Source organism: Eschrichtius robustus, chromosome 7, assembly GCF_028021215.1.
Source record: "Eschrichtius robustus isolate mEscRob2 chromosome 7, mEscRob2.pri, whole genome shotgun sequence".
Classification (NCBI taxonomy): domain Eukaryota; kingdom Metazoa; phylum Chordata; class Mammalia; order Artiodactyla; family Eschrichtiidae; genus Eschrichtius; species Eschrichtius robustus.
Window position 1 is genome coordinate 112,704,723 of NC_090830.1, and position 25,641 is coordinate 112,730,363.

The following is a 25,641-nucleotide window of genomic DNA, read 5'->3' on the forward strand; positions in this document are numbered from 1 at the left end:
CTGTACGTCTCCCCTACCCTGCTTTCTATTCCTTTCGTTTTTTAAAATTTTGTCTTTTCTGAGGAGGATTTCTAAACAATGGGAAGTGATTAGGTTGATTTTACATGCTCCTAGGGTTTTCTCTATGCCAAGAAGAGTCTACCTTTCAGTCTGCTTATTAGAGATTTCCTGCTATAAGCAAGTGAACTTGACTTTTCAGAACTTTTCAAAGGTTGCATCACTGCCACTGTCGAATTTTCTGGAGCTGACTTGGCAGAATGGATGCAGTCTATAAATTGACATTGTAACTGTGGTTCCAAACCAGGGCTATTTTTCTAACAGACTTCATTCTTTTCTTTTAACTTAAACCTTCATTATTTATTGAGTTGATAAAAAAGGAAGAACAAAAGGAAGATCTGAAATACTTCTTTAACAAACTAGCAACACGGATGTATCTGCATATCTATATGATTCGTAGGAGAGATTTGGGGGACAATTGACTTTGAAGAATTTGACATGCTTGTTAGAGATTGTTGAGGTGCCTTTGAAAAGTTTCTGGTGTGATGCTTTTTGAGTTGTATCTTGAACTTGCGGAGACCTCTAGAAGAGCCAGGTAGTTGGATTCATAACATAAGAAGGGCCTCATCCCATCTTAGTATTACAGGTGGGAAATCTTGGTACTGAAAAGTTAAATCATAGTTCTAACCTTATCAGGTACTGATTTAAGCATGGGTATGGTCTTGGGTAACCAAATATTAACTAACTTTTCTCTTCACTGTTTCAGTAGGTTTGCCAGGATGGTGGATAAAAATATTTACATCATTCAAGGGGAAATTAGCATTGTGGTTGGGGCCATCAAACGAAATGCGCGATGGAGCACCCATACTCCGCTGGTAAGTGGGCAGTGGACAGAGAACCTGGTCACTGAGTTGTTGTAGGGGATCTGGTGCGTGGTTAAAACAGTAATCAATTTCCTGGTAATGATGATAATAGTAGGAATTCAGCGTTTTTCAGAAGGGTTTCAAGGACCCTTTTGTTTTATTTCAACTAGAGTCAAATTTATAAGCTGCGTTTTTTTCTCTGGAAGCCAAAAGATGATACCATTTTTCTTCTAGCTGTTTTCATAAACAACTTAAGCTAACACTTGGGATCTCTTTAATATGCCTAAAAATGTCAGAAAGATTCCTTATCTTCTAATTCCCAAGAACTATAATTAGCTATCAAATTCATTTCAGTTAGTTTAGTTATTGATACATGGAGTATGGCTTGGTAATGGTACTCCTTGGGAATTCAGCAAGTTTTCTTATATAGAGCAGACCGTATCTTGCCAATCAGATGAGTAAGATTACCTGTTGTAAAGCTGACTTTCTTTATTGCATTTGTATGTTCAAGGATATTTTTTGTACAGTCGTGTAAGACAGTTTTTGGTACAATTGTAAAATCAAGTTTAGACATTTCCAACTTGGTGAAAATGTATATGTGTGTTTAGAAATTTCTTATGTTCATTTATAAAAGTGGATTGTATTAGAAGTACGAGTGGAGTCAGGAATGTCTTAGAAATGAATATGTGAGATTATGATGACTATGAAGAAAGAGAAAAGATAGAATAATACATACATCTTACTCTGTATGTCTCAGTCTGTTTGGGTTGCTCTAACCAAATACCAAAGACTGGGTAGCTTATAAAGAACAGATTTTTTTTTTTTTTTCTTTAAACAACAGATTTATTTCTGGGGGCTGGAAGTTCAAGATCAGGATGTCAGCATGCTCGGGTGAGGGACTTCTTCTGGGTCTCAGACTTCTCATCGTATCCTCACATGGTAGAAGGGCAAGGGAGCACTCTTGGGCCTCTTGTATAAAGGGCATTAATTCCATTCATGAGGAATCTGCCCTCATGACCTAATCACCCACCTTAGGATTTCAACATAGAAGTTCTTTTTTTTTTTTTTGTGGCCGCGCCACGTGGAATGTGGGATCTTAGTTCCCCAACCAGGGATCAAACCTGCGCCCCCTGAAGTGGAAGCACAGAGTCTTAACCACTGGGAAGTCGCCAGGGAAGTCCCAACTTAGAAGTTTCGAGGGGACACAAACATTCAGACCATAGCACATATAAAGGACCTAGCAATCTATGGTAGCTTGAGTGCTATGGTCATGGTGTAGATTAAGCTTAGTATTTCAGGATGTACTGTTTTAGGTAAGCCCAGAGTACTTCTATGAGATAAGAGATTAGGGAACTGGAAAAATGAAGTATAGCTAACTTTCTTCTCTTCAGAAGGAAAACTGAATTTTCTGGTTGGCTTCAGAGAAAGAGCCCTTGATCTGTCCTTTATTTCCTCTTTCCTCTTGGCCTGATAATGAATTTTTTTTTTTTTTTTAATTTATGTGTTACAGGATGAAGAACGGGATCCTCTGCTGCATAGTTTCAGTCATCTAAAGGAGGTTTTAAACAATGTAACAGGTAAGTGTGTTTGATTTATTGCAGAGGTGGACAGACTTTTTCTGTAAAAGACTATATAATAAATATTTTAGGCTTTGCAGGCTGTAGCAACTGTGCAACTACTCAATTCTGCCATTGTAGCTCAAATGCAGACTCAGATAATACTTAAATGAATGAATGATAAATAAAATTTTCTTTTAAAAAACAGGCTGCAAGCCAGGTTTGGCCCACGGGTGTAGTTTGCTCTGGTTTACTTTATTGCTGATCCTTCCTAGAGTTCCTAGTAGAGTGTCCCATTTTAGTGGGGAATCAGCATTCATACAATTATAAACTTCCTTCATTGCTTGAGTTATAAATAAGTTATTTTTGGCTATTTTTTGGTTTTGTTTTGTTTTGCTTTAACTACTTTCTTTCTCTGACTTACGTATTCCATAAGATAGGAAGTTGGTGGCACAAGTGAAGTTTTTAATACTTGCAGCAAAACCCTTTTCTTACAGAAAATCATTGTTGGTTTTAGGGCCTTAGCTGTCTGTAATGCAGATCTTTTTTAGTCTTCTCTTGTTGCCAGAATCTTTTGTGTCACACACTCTGCCCCTGTTTTCCTAATCATAATTATGTTACATAATATTCATGTGTTTAGAATTTTCAAAGCCACTTTCACATTTATTACTGTATTGAACTTTTTTCACTTTTTTATTTATTTATTTTTTGGATGGGGAACTTCATTTTTTCTTCTAGTTTCATTGAGATGTAATTGACATACAGCACTGTGTAAGTTTAAGGTGTACATATGCTTTGACTTACATACATTATGAAATGATTACCACAGTAAGTTTAGTGAACATCTATCATCTCATATAGATTCAAAATTAAAGAAATAGAAAAAAAATTTTTTTTTCCTTGTGATGTAAAACTCTTAGGATTTACTCTCTTAACTTTCGTATATAACATACAGCTGTGTTAATTATATTTATAATGTTGTACATTACATTCCTAGTACTTATTTATCTTATAACTGGAAGTTTGTACTTTTTGGCTGCTTTCATCCAGTTCCTCCTTGCCCCACCCCCTGCCTCTGGTAATCACAAACCTGATCTCTTTTTCTGTGAGTTGTTTGTTTTTGAAATAGAATTGACCTACAATACTATATTAGTTCCTGTTCTACAACATTGTGATTTGATATTTCTGTACATTTCAAAATGATCACCATGGTAAGTCTAGTTACCTTATTGAACTTTTACACAACCCTGTTGGGGAGGCATGTTAGATATTGTCCCCTTTTTATGAATGAAGTTGAAGCCCAGAGATATTTTAAGTGATTTAGCTGAGGTCACACTGATCCTAAGAAGCGGAGTCAAAACTCCATCAGAGTTTCCATCAGAATTCAGGCCCCTGATGCCTGGTTTATTGCCCGGTTCTGCATTGCTTCTGTTCTTACAATTAGAGGAGAAGGTACACAGGAAGTGCCTTATATTATGTAGAAAAACATGTCAAGGGAGGAGGCAAGTCTCAGCACTTCAGGTTTTTCAAGGGGGTATATATAGACCTAAAGGGAAAGCCTCCGAGGCGTGTTCCTCTGTTGACTATAAAGGGCTTTTGCAGTGTATAACCCTGGAATGGTTTTAGCTAGTAACATATCTAAGACCACAAATGAAATAGTTTTTAAGGCTTTTGCAAATTAAATAAATAATAAACGAACAAATAAATTTTTCCTTTCGTGAGAAATGTATCAATAGGAGAATATCTGGAGAAAAATTCCTTTTTACTTTCCTAAACATGGGCAGAAGTTATCTAAGGATTCCCTACATGTTTCTTTAAAGGAGCAAATTCTCCTCAGTTAAAAAGTGTTGGCAGTATTAGCCAAGAACGATCAAGTAGTATAGAGGTGGTTGTTGTTAGCTAGATAGCAGGGCTAATGCAACTAGGTGGCATGTTCCCATTTTATGTCCTGTACTGTAAGTGATTTGGCTGCTTTAGAAAGTTGGTGGCTTGCACAGATTTTTTTTTTTTAATCGAAGTATGGTTGATTTACAATGTTGTGTTAATTTCTGCTGTACAGCAAAGTGACTCAGTTATACATGTATACATTCTTTTTTATATTCTTTTCCATTATGGTTTATCCCAGGATACTGAATATAGTTCCCTGTACTATACAGTAGGACCTTGTTCATCCATTCTATATGTAATAGTTTGCATCTACTAACTCCAAACTCCCACTCCATCTCTCCCCTCCCCCCACACCCCGAAACCACAAGTCTGTTCTGTGAGTCTGTTTCTGCTTCTTAGGTAGGTTAATTTGTGTCATATTAGACTCCACATACAAGTGATATCATATGGTATTTGTCTTTCTCTTTCTGACTTAACTTCACTTAGTATGATAATCTCTAGTTGCATCCATGCTGCTGCCAGATCTTTTCAACTTTTCCGATAAAGCGTACACATCCCAATTAAAAAGAAAACGTAGTGAGTAGATATTTACAACTCTTTTTGGTGGGTCAGAGTTCAGAGTATTGTCTTTCTAAGAGAGTTAAGGGGATTAAACAAGTTAATACATTTGGAAACTTTTGGCAAGCATTTTTTTTTTTAAGAGTGGGAATTTACATTTTCTTTTTTTTTTTAAATTTTATTTATTTATTTATTTATTTATTTATTTATGGCTGTGTTGGGTCTTCATTTCTGTGCGAGGGCTTTCTCCAGTTGCGGCAAGCGGGGGCCACTCTTCATCGCGGTGCGCGGGCCTCTCACTATCGCGGCCTCTCTTGTTGCGGAGCACAGGCTCCAGACGCGCAGGCTCAGTAATTGTGGCTCACAGGCCTAGTTGCTCCGCGGCATGTGGGATCTTCCCAGACCAGGGCTCGAACCTGTGTCCCCTGCATTGGCAGGCAGATTCTCAACCACTGCGCCACCAGGGAAGCCCATTGGCAAGCATTTTATAGACAGCTAGGAATTGTTGTTATAAGTGGCTGGGGACACCCTAAAATGGCTGAGGGCAGACTGGAGTAGCCTTGTAGGCTTTTTGGGCATGCTGCAGACCTTGAGGAGCTGAGGTGGTGCTGCTATCCTGACACAGCCACATTTCCTACTTGCCATCCAATCCATATCCCACACTTGTTTTCTCCATTCTGACATATCCCAAGACTTAAGTTCAGAGACTGTATCTGTGGTGAATAGTGCAGTCCAGGATTTGGAGTCTAGACCATCTAAGAGGTACCAAAGTTGAGTCTGCTGCCTAATTTTCTTACATCTTTGGGTTAGGAATCCAGATTATCTTCTGCTTGAAACTATTAAAACCAGAATACGCTGAGGAGCCAGTTCTGTCAGTGGTACTAGGAACATAGCTGGGTGTTGCCAAGCTTTCCCTCAGAGGAAGGAAGAAGGTTGTAGTATTTTCCAGGGGCCAACAGCTGTGGCAGATGTTGAAATGGTGCCTGCCAAGGTTGCCCCATTGTTCTTGGGTTTTAGCATATTACCTGCCTGAGAAAATAACAGAGTGGACCCAAAATAGAGCATTTCATGGTCTTCTGATTGGTTCTGACCCCCCACATAGTGCTGGCTTCCAGGAACAGGTTTATGGGTCAGCTGACCCTGTGGTCCTGGACTCTGCAATCCATGACCAATTTCTTGTTTCTTTTACCAAAACAAACAGATTTTTCTGATTGGCAGTGTCAGGAGGACTGCTTTCTTGGAAGCCTGTTAACGGTTGAAGGCTGGGAAAGGGTTTTGAACTTGGAGAGAGAGACTGAAGGGACTGCCTGTGCTATGTGACTGGGAATGTTGTACCACTTAGTTTGGAGGAAGTATGGCAGGAATTCTAAGACTCTATTCAGTTTAACTCATGAAAATGACTTGGACTTGGTCTCTTTTTACAAAGACTTTCTATTTACACTTTTCTAGGTTATTTGCTGGCTGGGTTGGTTAAGAATATTACTAATGGAAATAGGTGGTTCATTGGACATTGTCAGTCAACCTAAATGATTTTGTCTCTTTTCTTGTAAGCAGTCAGAGAATCTTTTACGGACATAAGCGCTACCTACTCCTCCAGGAACATTATCTGAGCATTGTGAAGGAAATAAGTCCACTGTCTCTAGTAAGTTTAGCAAGTCCATATCAGTTATTCTCACAGATAAGTCTCTGGACTACATTTGCAGTCAGTATTTGCCTAAAATGCATGACAACTGGATGCTCTGTAACATCTAGAGTAATAGAATATTCTAATACCAAATCTAAAGAGAGGGTTGCACTTGGAAGGTATGGAGTGCCTAATAAGAGCAAAGTTTGCATATTGGTACTTTGGATAATGCCATAGCTCACCACCAGTGAGACTTGACTGCTGCCCCTCATTTGGTCTTTCGATTCTCTTAGGAATCCTTAGGAGGTTATTCTGAAGGAGTTAAAGCAGATGTGTGGTTGCCAGGAGCTGGGAGTGGGCATGGGGAGTAACTGCTAATGGTTATAGGGTTTCCTTTTGGGGTGATGAAAATGTTCTGGAATTAGATAATGATGATGGTTGTACAGCTTTGTGAATATACTAAAAACCATTGAAGTGTATACTTTAGAAGGGTGAATTTTATGGCATATGAATTATATCTTAATTTTTAAAAATAGCAAATGTACACTGGAAAAGTAATGGGATTTGCCAGTTCTTTTCTCAAGGCTCAGAGCCATGAAGGGAAGCCTCTGACTATAGTTGCTGCTGTGCTTTGAACCCATTGCCCAGCAAAGGCAGCATAAGGCTCTGTTCAGCCTCCTAGCCCAGTTTGTCCTTTTATGTCTCTCTCATTAACTCAAGAAGCACATGGCATTTATATTTAAATTTATTCAAGCTGTAATCTTTGACATTTGAGTTAGCTTTTAGTACAGTTTTGCATTTATAGTAATATATATTATGTATTTTCTCTATCCCCAAAGAATCCATTTTAATCTTTTCCGGATGCAAATTTCAGGCTCTCTTGTCCCATCTCCCCTCTCTTGCTCTCTTTCCCCTCCCCCAACGGAGTGTGTTTGATCAGGTGTGGCAGGAATATCCACTGTCAAGCTGCGCCCTTTATATTAGTCAATATTATCCTTCTCCCCCCTTCCCTGTCTGTCTGCTCCTTTGGGCTTTCCCAGTTGATTTATAATTTTGGAATTCTCATCGGAGTCTGTAATACAGTTTGTTCATTATTTAACCAAAACCTGTTTAATGAGCAGAGAGAGGCAATGTAAATGTTAGGCATGTTGCAGTGATGTACCTTTGTGCTTCTCAAAGCGGGTGGGTAGTTAACTCTGTGCTGCCTGCAGGGCTGGGTTGTCCTGGCCGTAGGGGCAGAAGGACCAGTGCCTCTCCCTTGCATCTGCCCAAGCCCTACCATGGGCTTAGATTCCAAAGACACATTTCCTTTTATCCTTTTAGAGATCTTGTTGGGGCTCTTGCTTATTGGAGTTATCTCCAATCTCACAGTTAGACTGGGTGGTAAGATCTGTGGCATGGGATAGGGGGATGAAAGGGAAAGTGAAATATTAGGATACTTGATACTGCTCTTGGTTTTAGGTCTGTGGAGAGTAGACAGTTTATTTTTTTAGCCGCGCAGCACGGGATGTGAGATCTTAGTTCCCCAACCAGGGATCACACCCGTGCCCCCTGCCATGGAAGCACGGAGTCTTAAACGTTGGACCGCCAGGGAAGTCCCCCCAGAGTAGACAGTTTAGAAGAATACTTCTAGCCAGCATTGTCTCTGGTCTTTGATCTCTTTGTTCCCAGATTAGGCATGTCCTTGCAAGCCTTAGTACCCTTCATTCAGTATAACTTCATGGACAAGGCTCTAGTCAGTTGTGATTTGTGGTGTTTGGCTGTGATCATTTGCCTCCAGATTGAGGCTGCCTTTGTCCTTGGTCTTTAAACTTAGATCATTACAAAGAGATTCTTTTCCAGAAAATTTTTGATTTAAAGCACAGAGAGAAGAACAGTCTAAAAGTATCACAACCAGAATCTTCTCTTAAGGAATCACCTGTTAATGACTTTAAAGCCTTCAGGGCCAGGACTTGAGGAAGACCTCTTAGTGGTGTGTGTCAGGGGTGGTGGTGGTGGGGAGGGTAGTGAGTTTGCCTTTGGAGATATAACCCCTGGCTGGCCTTTTAAATTCTGAGGACCTATGGGGTTTGGGGGTATTTAGCATAAGACTAATATGGTCTTGAAGCTCAGTATAAGCACCTGTATTAACTATGGAACTGTTGTAGCTGCTTGGACCTTTTCTTTCTGAGATTCACTGAGTTTTGGATTTCTTCTGGGTCTAGCTTGTTGAATTGCTTCTAACCAATATTTATTGAATATCTGCTATGTGCTAGACATTTTGCTTAGGCACTTAGGCACTGGATCTATAATGGTAAACAAACTTCCTGCCCTCGTAACCACTGGTTTTTAAGACTAGTGGCTCTAGCTGACCGTTCCAAGGCTAACCTTTGTAGCCTCTACTCTGTGCCATATGGTTCTCTATCAGGTATGGAATAGGTGAGAGTGAATGAGAAAAATCTATTGCCAAAAAAAAAAAAAAATCTATTGCCATCTTTTCTTACTCCCACTCTTTTCCTTGCTAACACATAAGCCAAAGAAATGAACAAAAATTTAGCTCATATATTTGCTTATTTGGCTTTCTCATGTAAAGCTGTTCTGGCCAGAGTTTATGTATTCCCAAAGACTTTGGTGGGTTTGCGTATTGTAACTCTGAGGGATAAGATATTTGAGGGATAGGATATTTCTTTACTGTGCTTACCTGGACAGCAAGATATGGTGTGCTTGAGTTTAAGAGGGAGAAGCAGGTGCCTGGAGAGAGTGGATGTATCAGGAGTTTATTTAACTATAGTTTATCCTGGACAAACACACCTGTAGGGTACTGTCTGTCTCAAGCTTTGTGAATTCAGAATCTGAGCTAGGAGGTTTGAATCCATGTAACCTCCAGAGGTTTACAGAGAACATTTAAACAGAGTCTGAAAGCCAACCTGGGAGGAACTATGACTTAACACCTGTCTGGCTTAGGCCTCATAGAAATAGCCTTCTAAGTTGAAGCAAAACTCTTCCAGAATGCCTCATACCTCAAGTTAATCTGTTTCAGTTGGAACATGGGAAAGTGTAGTGAAGAGATTTTTGTAGTCACTGTCAGGAAAAAGATTGAGTAAGGGTAATATTTGAAAAAAAAAAATTTGCTGTTGGAGCTACCATCTCCCTAGCGTAAGCAGTATATCATTATTAATCAGCATGAGAAGCCATGAGAAGAAGGTTGAATGAGTCACTAACTTTTTTTTTATTTTGGCCGTGCTGCGGCTTGTGGGATCTTAGTTCCCCAACCAGGGATCGAACCCGGGCCCCTGGCAGTGGAGTCCTAACCACTGGACCACCAGGAAATTCCCCGAGTCATTAGCTTTGACCCACTTGGAAATGAGCTGGTGAATTGTTCAAGGCCTAAGTGGAGGCTGAAAGAACCAAGCATGACAAACTTTGGCAGACAAATTTATGTAATGGGCTAAGTATTAGAAGAGGCAAGGTTGGGCCCACTTATATAAGTATCTCTTTCCTGTGCCTTTTTTTTTTTTTTTTTTGGCCACGCCATGCAGCACATGGGATCTTAGTTCCCTGACCAGGGATCGAACTGTGCCCCCTGCAGTGTAAGTGTGGAGTCTTAACCACTGGACTGCCAGGGAAGTCCCTCCTGTGCCCTTTTTGTCTTTCTTGTTGTATAATAAAATACATGACTATATTAGTTTGGAGATTGTTGAGTAGCACATTAGGGTGTGACTTGAATTTGAGTCAGGCTGACTTTGGCAATTTGGAATCTTGGTAGCTTGAGTAGCCTCAGTCTTGCGGGCATTTGAGCACAGTTAGGGAAAATAAAGGTACTGTGATTCTTTTTCCCCTAGGGAATATTCATATCAATAAGATGGCTTCCAGAGGCCTATATTTTGATGACTTAACTTTGTCATTTCTTTTTACTGGGCTTTCCCCAAATGATCTGAACTGTCTTCATTTGATACTTCTAAACCAAGAAGTTCTTCTAAACATTTATTTGTCCTCAGGATTATAAAATGAAGACTTTCTTGAGAAGAAGCAGTTCTGTGTAGTCTGGCTTCTTATTGGTCCAGCTCTCCCTTTTTCTCTCCCTAGTGCTCAAACACGCTTAGCCATTAGAACTAGTCTCCTGGCACATTTTCCACTACTTGTATCTGAAAGGAAGTTGTGAAAAAAAAGGGCTTGTTTTGGCTGTGCTGCGCAGCTTGTGGGATCTTAGTTCCCCGATCAGGGATTGAACCTGCACCCTTGGCAGGGAAAGCGCGGAGTCCTAACCAGTGGACCGCCAGGGAAGTCCCAAAAAGGGCACTCTTAATAGCTCGGCTCTCAAAATCAGAAGCAAAGAACCTAATTTCTAGTAGAGTTTGGGGGACAGGGTAACAGTGAGGTGTGTGGTGGGTGTTGGTGTTACCGGTATTGCTCTCATTGACATTGTCCTCTTTAGCACAGCCACCTCTCAAGGCCTGAAATTTCTCTCTGGGTATGTGCTCAACTTGCCATGACGGCAGTCAGATGAGTTAAAAGAGGGAAAGCCAGCTGCTGCTTTGTTTTTTAACAAGGAGGCAGGCAGCGTCCCTTTCTTCTTTTCCACCCGCTCAAACTCAGGGCAAGTGCCAAGAGGGTTTCAGAAGAAGCCAGGTGTTTGAAATTCAGTGTGCAGTTTTGATTAGGAGAGATAGTATAGAGTCATTTGTCTCAGGTTTACCTTCTCTAACCACCTCTCTATGCTCATAGATGCTCAGTTGGTCACCCCAGTTTCTAAAATGATATTGGATATGTTTATGGAAAGGGTGAGTGCATTTGTCTTTGTTTCTTTACTTTGGTCTTTGGAAGTCTGAAGGACTTAGATGGACAAGCACTCCTGGCTGCCTGTTGGCTGGCTTCTCAGTGCATGCCTCTTCTGTAACACCAGCCTTCTGTTACCACTGTTACCACTGTAGTTTGAGATGTGAAGGGCTGCCACATGTGCACATATCACAACTGACCTTTCCTTGTTCCACGCTTGTTGAGCAATTACTTGCCCGTTTGTAGAACTCACATTATTGCTTTGGGTTTCTGGCCCAATGTGAAGTGGGGCCGTCCAGGAAGTGGACTGATAGACTGTACATCAGAGGGCAATAAATTGGCATTTGATTTGGTGGAAAGGCAGGGCCAGATGTAGTGTGGGAGCAAGGGTTTTTCTGCAGTCAGCCATGTAGCTTGCTTCCAGGTGTCCTGGAAAGCAGCTTGGGAACTGGAGGCTAAGGGTAGTTGGGGACATTAATTGGTGAGGAAGAGGATCAAAAGGACTTTAATGTTATCTGTGATGGACCCTGAATTGGGAAAAATCATCTAAAAGTAGAGGGACAAAATGAAATTTTCCTGACACTAGTAGGAATTTTTCAACTGATTATTCTTCCTTTTCAAGTAAAGCGAGTTATTAATTGGCAGAAAAATATAAAACTTGGGAGACTCTTGACAAAGGGTTGTAGAATAAGAAAGCCTCATTCCACGTGAACTTTTTCATGAAGGTTCATTCTTCTCTTTGGGCCACAGGTTTAAGAAAACTGCCTCCATACTGGTAATAAAGTGAGAGCTAAGATAATACTATTTTTTAAATATTTATTTATTTATTTAGGCTGCTCCTGGTCTTAGTTGCAGCATGCAGACTCTTAGTTGTGGCATGAGGACTTCTTAGTTGCGACATGCGAACTCTTAGTTGTGGCATGCATTCAGGATCTAGTTCCCCAACCAGGGATCGAATGCCGGCCCCCTGCACTGGGAGCACGGCGTCTTACCCCCTGGACCACCAGGGAAGTCCCAGAGAGCTAAGATAATATGATGACTACCCTACTGTGGGCTAGAGTGGTATCTTCAGACTACAGGTTGCATTCTATTAATGAATTGTGATATCATTTTAAAGGGTTGCACAGCATTTTTTCCTCAAATTTTAGTATGAAAAATTTTAAACACAGCAAAATTGAAATAATACAACAGTGACCGCCTACATCCCACACTTGAGTCAAAATTATTAATATTTAGCCATAATTTGCTTTATCAATATATATGTGTGTATATTTTTCATACACCATTTGAAAATAAGTTGCAGATGTGTTGATATTTCAGCATGCATCCTAAATAAGGACATTCTCCTACATAATCATAGTACCATTGTCACACCTAAGAAACTTAACAGTAATTTACCAATATAAGCTAATATCCAGTCCATGTATTAAAATTTCCTTTTTGTTCCCAAACTGCCTTTTATAGCTATAGCTGGTTTTACAAACCAAAATCCAAGCAGAATTCTCATTTCATTAGGTAGTTATATCTCTTTAGACTTTAAAAATCTAATACAGTTGTCTCCACCCTATTGTTTTTTTTCTTGGCATTGACTTTTTGAAGAGACCAGGCCATTTATCTTTAGAATGTTCTATATTCTGGGTTTGTCTGTGTCCTTGTGGTGTCGTTTAACTTGTGACTCTATCTCATATATTTCCATTCTAGAAGTTAGGATTAAAAGCTTAATTTGATTCAGGTTAAACATTTTTGACAAGAGTACTTCATAGATGATACTGTGTACTTCATATTCTATCACCACAGGAGGCACATACTGTCAAGTTGTCCCACTGTTGGTGGTGTTAAATTTGATTACGTGCTTCTAGTGGTGACTGCCATATCTCCTCACTGTAAAATAAATTTATTTTTCTCTTTGCAGTTGGTAGATAATCTGTGAAGTAGTAATTTGGCACCTTTTGAATATCCTGTCTCTAATATCCTTTTACCTAATGATCACCCACTGGTGAATTTTTGCCAGAATCACTTATTTCACTGGGGGGAGGGGGTTTGCAGAATGATGATTTTCTAATTCTGTCATTCTTTCTACATTATTAGCTGGCAGTCTCTAGAATAGCTTTCCTTCACAAACTGGAGGATGAACCACAGTTTCTCCTGAAAAGGCAAGGAAAATGCTTAATTCTTTCCCTTAAATTGCCAATTTTCAGGTAAGGAGTTTGTGTAATAATGACCACTGACGGTGGCAAGTAAGTTTTCCCCCTTTTGGGGGGCTTGTTAATTTTTATTTATTCAGTGTTTACAGTTAATTTCATTTATGATTATTTTTGGTGCTCAAGTAATTCCAAATTTGATCAGTGAGAGCCCCTTCAAACTAGTTCCTTTGATATGACCCCTTTGAGCACTTCCTTGCTTTCTGGTACAAGCTGTGGGCATTAAAAGGATTAGAATAGAAAGTATCAGTGCATCACACATAATAAGGATAAATATTGTTTGGGGAAACTTTTGTTTTCCGTTAGAGACGTGTATGTTCTGGGTTACAGTGCAAACTGTATTTCTTTCTGTAGGTCATAGTAAAAAAAAAAAAACTTTGAAAGCCCTGGTAAAGAGAGCCCTATCTTATCTATCTGTTCATTCCTTTATTTACTTAAAGATCTCTTGTCTCCCCCCAGCTTTATTGAGATATAATTGACATATAACATTATGTAAGTTTAAGGTGTACAGCGTGATGATTTGAATCACATATATTTTGCAAAATGATTACCACAATAATGTTAGTTAACACATCCATCACCTCACATGATTACAGTTTCTGTGTGTGTGTGTGTGTAAGAACATTTAAGATCTATTCTCTTAGCAACTTTCAAGTATATAATACATTATTGTTAACTATAGTCACCATGCTGTATATTAGATCCTCAGAACTTATTCATCTTATAACTAGAAGTTTATACCCTTTGACCAACATCTCCCCATTCCCTACAACACCCAGCCCCTTGGCAACCACAATTCTACTTTCTGTTTATATGAATTTGTTTTTTTTAGATTTCACATGTAAATGAGATTATACATTATTTATCTTCCTCTGTCTGATGTATTCAATTAGCATAATGTCCTCAAGGTTCATCTGTGTTGTTACAAATGACAGGATTTCCTTTTTTTTGTTTATGGCTGAAGCAGTTCTATTTATATGGTCGTTTCTCTCTGGATGAATCAGCTTTTGCAAGGCAGAGGTTAATTTGAGACCATTTGAATCATAACAGTCCTGGAGAATTTTATGATTTCCCCCAAGGAAATAATGATTGTGGATGTAATCGTGACTAACTAGTCACTTTGCACCTTGTACCTTATCTGTTTTATGTGATGTTAAGCTGATTGTTCAGGAAAGGGGGATAGCACATCGTGTTAGACATGGCCTGGCCTGGCCATCCTTTTAGTTCTTTTGGTGGGTCAAGGAGGGAGTAATTTGTGCTGGAAAGACTCCAGAACAGCATCTTTTCCAGGAACTTTGCTCTTGGCAGAAATTCATTTATCTACTAAGTCAACAAGTATTTCTCAAGCACATAATGTGTGCCAGACACTGAATTAGGTATTAAGAACCTAGTTTTCAAGGAGACCAACACAGTTCCTGTCCTCATAAAGTATATGGTCTAGTGGGCTGTTGATTTGAGAAGCTCTGGAATTTGAGTGGACAGCTGGGCACTGGTTTGAAGTCTTCCCAGCTTCCACATGTGACCTCAGTAAATTGTTGTATGCCCTGGTGTGCTGAAAGAGGTTCCAGGGTGGTCAGAAGAACAGCACTTGTGTTTGTCTGCATTATCTATCCCACCCCCACTCTCTCCCCTAGCCTTGGCTACTTGGCAGTAACCATGTGCATGGCAGCTTCATTAGCTGCTTTAGGGCTTTGAATGTCTTAGGGCTCGATTAGTCCGTTTATATTCACCTTTGATTAATCAGTCTGTGCATCTCAGAGCTGAACTGACTAAAATTGTACCACAGGATAAGATATCAATGGCTGGGGACTTCCCTGGTGGCACAGTGGTTAAGAATCTGCCTGCCAATGCAGGGGACATGGGTTCGAGCCCTGGTCTGGGAAGATCCCACATGCTGCGGAACAACTAAGCCCATGTGCCACAACTACTGAGCCTGAGTGCCCGCATGCCATAACTACTGAAGCCCGAGTGACTAGAGCCCATGCTCCGCAACAAGAGAACCACCACAATGAGAAGCCCGCGCACTGCAACAAAGAGTAACCCCAGCTCACCGCAACTAGAGAAAGCCCGCGTGTAGCAATGAACCCAACACAGCCAAAAATAAATAATAAATAAATAAATTGATTTTAAAAAAAAGATATCAATGGCTGATTGTCTTTTCTAATAAAAATCAGCTTCTAATAAAATTTAGCTCTCAGGCTTGGGGCTTCTAACACAATTGTTAGGATTCTACGGTCTAGGGGCACAAAACGAAGATATTAATAGCTATTTAGCTAAGGTGCCGAAAGAATGAGGGGAATTCCCTGGCGGTCCAGTGGTTAGGACTCTGTGCTTTCACTGCTGAGAGGGCCCAGGTCGGGGAACCAAGATCCCTCAAACTGCGTGGCGTGGCCAAAAAAATAAAATAAAAATTCATAACTTAATCGGGCCAACACTGTAAAAAAATAAATAAAAGAACGAGGGGCTTCCCTGGTGGCGCAGTGGTGAAGAATCCGCCTGCCAATGCAAGGGCACACGGGTTTGAGCCCTGGTCCGGGAAGATCCCACATGCCACAGAGCAACTAAGCCCGTGCGCCACAACTACTGAGCCCACGAGCCTAGAGCTCATTCTCCGCAACAAGAGAAGCCACCGCAATGAGAAGCTCGCGCGCCGCAACGAAGAGTAGACCCCAGTCACCGCAACTAGAGAAAGCCCGGGCGCAGCAACAAAGACCCAGCACGGCCAAAAATAATAAATAAAGAATGAGGAAAGTCCTTTTCTATAGCTCGAATCGGACAATCCCATTTCAAAAATAACATGAGCATTTTTTAGTAGCAACCCATTGTCTTTAGACCAGCGGCCTCATATGAGGAAAAAAGTATCAAAACCCATGTGACTTTGGATAGGATTTGGCTTCAAATTAATAGAACATACCATCATATATTTGTCTTGTGAATCCCAGAGCAAAGCACCCTTATTTAGAAGTAGCCCTCAAGAAACATGGGTCCTTAGAGAGAATGCCCTTTAGAAATGTCCTTTTTCCTTAGGAAAAAAAAATGTATTCCTAGGATTTTCAAGGGTGGAAAGAGATAGTAAGGCAGTGAAGCAATTAAACAGTGGTTAAGGGCTTCTCTGGTGGCACAGTGGTTAAGAATCCTCCTGCCAATTCAAGGGGACACGGGTTTGAGCCCTGGTCCAGGAAGATCCCACGTGCCGCGGAGCAACTAAGCACATGCGCCACAACTACTGAGCCCGCACACCTAGAGCCCGTGCTCCACAACAAGAGAAGCCACTGCAATGAGAAGCCCGCGCACCGCAACGAAGAGTAGCCCCCGCTCGCCACAACTAGAGAAAGCCTGCGCACAGCAACGAAGACCCAATGCAGCCAAAAAAAAAAAACCCAAAAAACAGTGGTTAAGATCTTTCTAAAAGAGAAAGTTGGAGGGACTTCGATGATGGCACAGTGGTTAAGAATCCGCCTGCCAGTGCAGGGGACACAGGTTTGAGCCCTGGTCTGGGATGATCCCACATGCTGCGGAGCACCTAAGCCTGTGTGTCACAACTACTGAGTCTGCACTCTAGAGCCCATGAGCCACAAGTACTGAGCCCTCATGCCGCACCTGCTGAGGCCTGCGCCCTCTAGAACCCGTGCTCTGCAGCAAGAGAAGCCACCGCAATGAGAAGCCCGTGCACCACAATGAAGAGTAGCCCCCGCTCGCTGCAGCTAGAGAAAGCCCATGTGCAGCAACAAAGACACAACACAGCCAAAAAAGAAAAAAAGTTGGAGTGGATGTTGGAGTATAAATGTATTCCACAAAAAGACGTGTGACCTATCATTTGCTTGATAGCTTATTATGTTTTTTTAAAATTTATTTTATTTATTTATTTTTGGCTGCATTAGGTCTTCGTTGCTCTGCGCGGGCTTTCTCTAGCTGCGGTGAGTGGAGGCTACTCTTCGTTGCGGTGCACGGGCTTCTCATTGCGGTGTCTTCTCTTGCTGTGGAGAACGGGCTCTAGGCTCATGGGCTGAGTAGTTGTGGCTCACAGGCTCTAGAGCACAGGGTCAGTAGTTGTGGTGCACGGGCTTAGTTGCTCCGCGGCATGTGGGATCTTCCCGGACCAGGGCTCGAACCCGTGTCCCCTGCATTGGCAGGCGGATTCTTAACCACTGCGCCACCAGGGAAACCCGCTTATTATGTTTAAAGTGCAGTTATTTCTCCTTTGCCTTTTTTCTGAGATGAGTGTACATCCAGGGTACATTGTTAATACCTACTATAGCCAAATACTTTTTGTGACCAGAGCCCAGTGACTCTGGCAGAGGATCCTGGTTCCCTCTGGCCCAGGAAGAGAAGTTTTCTTTTGGTTCAGCCCACCTGGAAAGAAGCGTTGTGGGGAAAGTAGTCAAGGGAAGTGGATTTCTGTTGCCAGAATCTAAATATGGCTCATTAATCCTCCCAAGTGAGCCCAAGATTAGCATCTTAATTAGTCTCATTTCAGAGGTTTTAAAGACTTATTCTGTTCTCTAGGTTCTTTATAAAGAAGGAAATGAGCAGTGGCTGCATTTGGTAGAACTCTTCCGTATTTAGAGAATGGGAGCCGTTGCCAGGATCCTAAGTGGTCCTAGGTAGGCTACAGCCTCGAGAGTCAGCAAAACTGGGTTGTGTACATGCAGTAACAGAAGGCAGAGAGCGGGAAATATTTGTGTTGGTAATAGTTTTCCTCTAAAAGCTCCAAAGGGAAGGAAAAAGTTGGCTTGCTCCCCTACCATAGATGGTTTTATTGTTATCTAGAATGTGAGTCCAGCCCCATTTCCTCCTTACCCAATTGGTGTCAGGACATTTAATCAGGTCAACTGATGGTGAATTCTTTTGAATTTTTATTTTGAAATAATTTCAAACTTACAGAAATGTTGCAAGGATAATACAGAGGTCTCCTATATACCCTTCTGCTACTTGTTTTATTATTCTCTTTCTGTACACACACACATACATATGTATATAAACTATTCTAAACCATTTGAGAGTAGATTATATATATCACGACCTTTTATCCCTTAATACTTCAATGTATATTTCCTAAGAACAAGGATATTCTCTTACATAATCTTTAGTACAGTTATCAAATTCAAGAAATTTAGCATTGATACAGTACTATTCATATTCCAATTCTGTCATTTGTCCCAATAATAAACTTTTTAGTTTTTTCCCCTTCAGTCAAGGATCACATATTGCATTTAGTTGTCATGTTTCTTTTTTTTTTTTTTAATTTTATTTATTTATTTATTTATTTATTTATTTATTTAATTTTTGGCTGTGTTGGGTCTTTGTTTCTGTGCGAGGGCTCTCTCCAGTTGCGGCAAGCGGGGGCCACCCCTCACCGCGGTGCGCGGGCCTCCCACCATCGCGGCCTCTCCAGCTGCGGAGCACAGGCTCCAGACGCGCAGGCCCAGCAATCGTGGCTCACGGGCCCAGCTGCTCCGCGGCATGCGGGATCCTCCCAGACCAGGGCTCGAACCCGTGTCCCCTGCATTGGCAGGCAGACTCTCAACCACTGCGCCACCAGGGAAGCCCTGTCATGTTTCTTTAGTCTCCTTTAATCTGAAACAGTTCTTCAGCCTTTCTTGGTCTTTTATGACATTGAAATTTTTTATGAATACCAGCCAGTTTTTTTTCTTTCTTTCTTTTCCTGTCTTTCTCTCTCTCTCTCTCTCTCTCTCTCTCTCTCTCTCTCTCTCTCTCTCTCCTCTCTCCCTCTCCCTCCTCATTTGGGTTAGTCTGGTGTTTTCATCATGATGATTCAGGTTAGATGTATCTGGCATGAATCTGTACATCACTACTGATAATAGTGTCCTTCTCAGGATATCATATGTGGAGGTGCCCCTCGTTGGTGATATTAATTTTGATCACTTCATCAAGGTGTTACTTTGTTTCTCCACTGGATAGATACTATTATCCCCTTGGAACGCATAAGGAGTCTGTGTGGGGAGACACATTAAGACCTTGTTTTGCTCCTCATTAAACTTTTCCCCCCATGATTTATCATACATTGATGATTTTTGCCTGAACCATTTTCAGATTGCAGTGACAGAAAATTTTGAGTGGTTGCTTAAAATACCTGTTCTTAAAGGACTTGTTCTTAGGTATGGAAAGAAAATGTGAATTTTCTTCTTAGCTTGCTTGTGTTTGTTTCTTTCTAAGAAATACAGTCACATGTCCTGAAGGTCTGTATTTCTTTATGGCTTAGGTGATGCTGTTTTTTAAAAATATCCAGTAACTTGAGGAATTCCCTGGCAGTCCAGTGGTTAGGACTCTGTGCTCTCATGGCCAAGGGCCCGGGTTAGATTCCTGGTCAGGGAGCTAAAATCCCATAAGCTGTGTGGCACAGCCAAAAAAAAAAAAAAAAAAAAATCCAGTAACTTAAAAGAGTTTTGAAAATTGGGAAAAGATTTATCTCAGTGAGGCTTGACTGAGGGTTTGGTGATTTCCTAGAATATGGCAACATAACCCAGTGGAATTTGTTCTCCACTCAACCAACAGCATAAATGTTTCTCCTCTAAGCCAGACTGGAAACAGCCATGTGTAGCTGATTCCCTTCTCTTTTTTTCTTTCCCCCTTCTTTTAATAAGTGGGATAGCAATATGAATGCATCATATTTCAACTTTTCTCAAATCTGTTTTAAAAGCCTGGTTGGGCTCATTAAGAACTTCTACTTAAGCTTTTTAAAATGAATAAAGTTTTGAAATGCCCATCAGGAGCTTTAAGAGAGAAAAATGGTTTGAGAAAAGTACTCCCCATTCTTATTTACTATCACCCTTTTCTCTCCTTCCCTCTTTTTTCTCTACATTTTTCCTGTTGCTTCTACTTTCCTTTTATTCCTTTGAAGGATCTGATCAATATGCGTGAATGAGCTTCCCTAAGAAAAGAAAAGTCAGAGAGAGAAAGAGGTATTGCTCTTGAGTCTCAGGTCCTTTGCTGTTACTACGGTGAAGAGTAGGCTGATGATACATTACTACTGAAAGCCTTACTAGCTATCAGTTATGTTTTGTGGAGGAAACCTTGCCCATGATAAATTTAAAAAGAGAGAGAAAAGTAGGGAAAGAAAATAAATGGAACTAGAGAGGCAGAAAGTAAGGAAGAATGAACAGAAAGGAGGAGAAGAAAAGGACTTGGAGGGAAGGACCAAGAATACAGAGCTGCTAAATAGGAAAATGGGAATTAGCTCTAACATTTACCTTTACCCAGTCTACTGTTTGGGCTTTCCCCTTTCAGTAGAGTGGGTTGCAAGGTAGGATGAGGTTGGGTTGAATGAAATGGTCCCATCTTTGACTCCTTGGATCCGTCCACTCAGAACTGAAGGGCTTACCCTGTAATAGGGTGACTTGATAGCCTGATCCTAGTAGGTTGGGGTGGAAGAGTCTATTAAGTGATGCCTTTTGGAGAGCTAGCATTAACAGTTATTTTTAACCTTCCGTTTCAATCCCTTCATTCTTTAGGCTCCTCCACTGGCTACTGTGAGAGCAGTCAAAATTAGCAACTATACAAAATGAAGTACGTCTTGTCTCCCCAGTCACTTCCAAAATAAACAGGGAGTAATACTGTCCGTATTTTGTCTCACTTTACTCTGAAGGCTACCAATAGAGGAAGCATGGATTAGTGTGTAGTGATTTCTAGGCTCTGCCCTCTGGACAGATTCCCCTCTGAGTGTTGTGGCTGAGTGACAGGACCATGTGGCAGGAGTGCAGCTGGAAATATATCATCGGCAGATTTGGGTTGGGTAAATATAGCAGGAGCAGGATGTCAGTGTGGGAGATGGATTGTTCTGGGAAAGGAAGTGTTGTCTTTCGTCTGAGAAACAATTTCCTGCACTTCTGGGACTCTTGCTTTCTTCTTTTTTTTTTTTTTTTTCAGGGCAGAACAGGAGTTGGCAGGAGTTGGGTACACTTGCTGTATTCTATCTCTGGGTGTCTGTCTGTTCCTATATTTGAAGTTGGGAATAGAAATCAGATCTGTTTGAGCAGTTAGGAAATGGACCCAATAAATAGCCATACCCTTGCCTTACAGTTCACTTTTTGTAGTCTTAAATTAAAGCACATACCTGGATAGAGCCTCTTTTTAAAAAGTCACTGTTTTTTTTAGTAAAACAGACAAGTTGAAAGACAAATATAATTAATACAACGAAAATCAACTCTATCGAAAGTCAGACATGAGGCACCAGCTGGCAGGAAACAGCTGGGATGTTTCTGGGGGCTAGACTCTTCCACACCGGAACTTAACTCTTTAAGCTATCTCCGTTATCTGAGCTACTTAAGATGGCTGCCCACCCACCTACCAACAATCTCTATGAAAGACTAAATCTACTAAATTATATGATATTTTACAATTGACTAGAACTTTACAGTTTGTAAAGTGCTTTTGCATATTTTTAAAACTTTTTTTTTTTGGCTGCGTTGGGTCTTCATTGCTGCGTGTGGGCTTTCTCTAGTTGCAGCGAGCGGGAGCTACTCTTCATCGCGGTGCACAGGCTTCCCATTGTAGTGGCTTCTCTTATTGCGGAGCACAGGCTCTAGGTGCGCGGGCTTCAGTAGTTGCAGCACACAGGCTCAGTAGTTGTGGCATGTGGGCTCTAGGGCGCAAGCACTCAGTAGTTGTGGCTCACAGGCTCTAGAGCGCAGGCTCAGTACTTGTGACTCGCGGGCTCTAGAGCGCAGGCTCAGTAGTTGTGGCACACGGGCTTAGTTGACCCGCGGCATGTGGAATCTTCCCAGACCAGGGATCGAACCTGTGTCCCCTGCATTGGCAGGCGGATTCTTAACCACTGCGCCACCAGGGAAGTACCTAAAACTTTTTTAAAAGCCTTTTTATTTTAGAATAGATTTAGATATATGGAAAAGTTGTAAAGAAGTTCCCATATACCCTACACCACATTTCCCCTGTTATTAACCTCTCACATTAGTATGGTACATTTGTCACAATTAATGAACCAATACTAATATATTATATTAACTGAAGTCCGTGCTTCATTCAAATTTTCTTGGTTTTAACCTAATGGTCTTTTTGTGTTCCAGGATCCCATCCAGGATGCCACATTACATTTAGTTGTCATGTCTCCTTAGGCTCCTCTTGACTGTGATAGTCTGCATATATTTTTTTTCATTTACATTTCATAACAACCCACAAAATAGACTGAGCCTTTATTAGTATCCTCCTTTTACAGGTAAAATTCAGGCTCCAGAAAGGTTAAGTAACATGTTCAAGGTTACACAATTAGTAAAAGCTTCCATTAAAATGTGATTATGATTTGGAAAAAGACAATGACCTAACTATTTATTTGCTTTTTATGTGGAAGAGGGCAGAACTATAGCTAACTTTCAGGTGGGCCATTTGTAAAAGAGGATCAAGAGACAGAGGTGAATAAGTATTACTTGTTTCTGGACCTTTCTGTCTTACCTGGATGCAAATTAACATTATTATTTTAATCACAACTCCATGGGAAATGCCCTTTTTCTTTGTGATTCTGCTATGTCTATCAAAGGAGCTGATTCCAGAGAATCCTGGACTGCCTGATGAGTCGACCTTGTTCTCTAGCAGCAGGCTTGCTGCTCGCTGGTCCCTGTTGTTAAGACATCCAAGTTCAATAGGAAGGTTCACTGAAAGCATGGCATACACACTAACAGAACCAGGCAGTTTCTGGTATTGTGTGGAAGTAACTTTCTGGGAAGAAAGCACATGAATTTTTTAGTTCCAGGGTCTAATTGAGCAGGCTGAAGTTCTGGCTTGGGGTTAGGAGAGTCACAGAACCGTAGTGCTGAGAGGTGGTAGAAAAATTAAAAATTCACCAAGACATGGCAATTACTGGCTCTGAATGCTTTACTCAGCGGGATAAGGTTGGGGGGGCAGGGAGAGGCAGTAAAGTGTAGTACATTACCGATGATACTAGATACTATTAAAAGATCATATGGTGATAGAAACTATGGGGGTACAAACCATTAGCTCTTAAGGGAGGAAATAGCACCCCTTGCCTAGGGAAGTAGTCATAGGATTGTACCTGTGTATTAAAGGGCAAATTTTTGTTTCTTTGTTTTACCACATTTTCTTCATTAAAAAAAATTTTTTTTACATCTTTATTGGATTATAATTGCGTTATAATGTTGTATTAGTTTCTGCTGTACAACAAAGTGAATCAGCTATATGCATACATCTGTCCCCTCCCTCTTGAGCCTCCCTCCCACCCTCCCCGTCTCACCCCTCTAGGTTGTCACAAAGCACCGAGCTGATCTCCCTGTGCTATACAGCAGCTTCCCACTAGCTATCTATTTTACACATGGTAGTGTATATCTGTCAGTACTACTGTCTCAACTCGTCCTAGCTTCCCCTTACCCGCCGTGTCCACAAGTCCGTTCTCTACATCTGCGTCTCTATTCCTGCCCTGCCACTAGGTTCCTCAGTACCATTTTTCTAGATTCCATATATATGCGTTAATATACGGTATTTGTTTTTCTCTTTCTGACTTACTTCACTCTGTATGACAGACTCTGGGTCCATCCACCTCACTGCAAATGACTCAGTTTCATTTCTTTTTATGGCCGAGTAATATTACATTGTATATATGTACCACATCTTCTTTATCCATTCATCTGTCAGTGGACACTTAGGTTGCTTCTGTGTCCTGGCTATTGTAAACAGTGCTGCAATGAACATTGTGATACATGTATCTTTTTGTATTATGGTTTTCTCAGGGTATATGCCCAGTAGTGGGATTGCTGGGTCATATGGTAGTTCTATTTTTAGTTTTTTAAGGAACCTCCATACTGTTCTACATAGTGGCTGTACCAATTTACATTCCCACCAACAGTGCAGGAGGGTTCCCTTTTCTCCACACTCTCTCCAGCACTTATTGTTAGCTTTTTTGATGATGGCCATTCTGACTGGTGTGAGGTGATACCTCATTTTGTTTTTGATTTGCATTTCTCTGATGATAGTGGTGTTGAGCATCTTTTCATGTGTTTGTTGGCCACCAGTATGTCTTCTTTGGAGAAATGTCTCCTTAGGTCTTCTGCCCATTTTTGGATTGGGTTGTTTGTTTTTTGATATTGAGCTGCATGAGCTGCTTGTATATTTTGGAGATGAAGGTCAACTTTTAAAGTTCTCCAAATTAAGCTGACAGGGTAAGCAGTTTATTGATGCCATTAACAACCACTTTCATTTTTTTATTTTATTTTTTAAAATTTTATTTATTTACTTATTGGCTGCGCTGGGTCTTTGTTGCTACACACGGGCTTTCTCCAGTTGCGGCAAGCTGGGGCCACTCTGCGTTGCGGTGCGCGGGCTTCTCATTGCAGTGGCTTCTCTTGTTGCGGAGCACGGGTTCTAGGCGCGCGGGCTTCAGCAGTTGTGGCTCGCGGGCTTTAGAGCACAGGCTCAGGAGTTGTGGCACACAGGTTTAGTTGCTCCACGGCATGTGGGATCTTCCCGGATCAGGGCTCCAACCCGTGTCCCCTGCATTGGCAGGCGGATTCTTAACCACTGCGCCACCAGGGAAGCCCAACAACCACTTTTATTAAAGCAGTTTTTGTTGTTGTTGTTGTTGTTTTGGGCCATGCCGCACAGCTTGTGGGATCTTAGTTCCCCAACCAGGGATTGAACCCAGGCCCTGGCAGTGAGAGTGCTGAGTCCTAACCGCTGTACCGCCAGGGAATTCCAAAAGCAGTTTGTTTGTTTGTTTTTTTAATTAATGAGAAATGGGATACTTCTCAGTTTATGCTTTTATGATGTATAGCTGTGAGCCTGGACGCTGGTTTAGCACCCCTTTGTAGTAACTATTGCTCTTTGGTTATTAGCTCCAATTTTTTTTCTCCAAAAGGAAGCTGTGGAAATAGCAATGAATAAAACAATGAGGAAGAACTTCAGGAAGTTTGTGTATATTGTGTGTCTTCATGGCATCATGGAGTAGGTTGGGGACAAAGTAGATGTTATAAACCACCAATTTTAGGAGTCTTTAAGGGCATGGGTGACTAAGGCCTTGTGCCAGGAGGGTGGGAGGTTATCGATGGGAGCAAAGATTACATACAACAGGTATTAAACATTACAGGATGGACCTCATACTCTGAAAATGCTTTTGCTTTACCAACTTGAATGAGAAAATGTGAAAGACAGAGTGACAATATGAAAAGTGACTGTTCAAACTAGAAAATCCTGTCTATTGATGAAATTTAAACTGTCAT

The 25,641-nt window shown here is 41.1% G+C and overlaps 1 protein-coding gene across 6 annotated transcripts in view; it reads left to right on the forward strand.

Annotated features, from left to right (window-relative positions):
• The window catches only part of GBF1 (golgi brefeldin A resistant guanine nucleotide exchange factor 1), a 122,706-nt gene that overhangs the window by 13,684 nt on the left and 83,381 nt on the right, over positions 1-25,641 (forward strand). For 5 of the 6 annotated variants that reach the window (XM_068548442.1, XM_068548445.1, XM_068548446.1 and 2 more), the window contains exons 2-3: positions 764-872; positions 2,371-2,437. In XM_068548442.1, the coding sequence (XP_068404543.1) occupies positions 777-872; positions 2,371-2,437 (163 nt within the window). In that variant the 5' untranslated portion in view covers positions 764-776. The remainder of the gene's footprint in view (positions 1-763; positions 873-2,370; positions 2,438-25,641) is intronic. The other variant, XM_068548443.1, reaches the window with a different exon arrangement.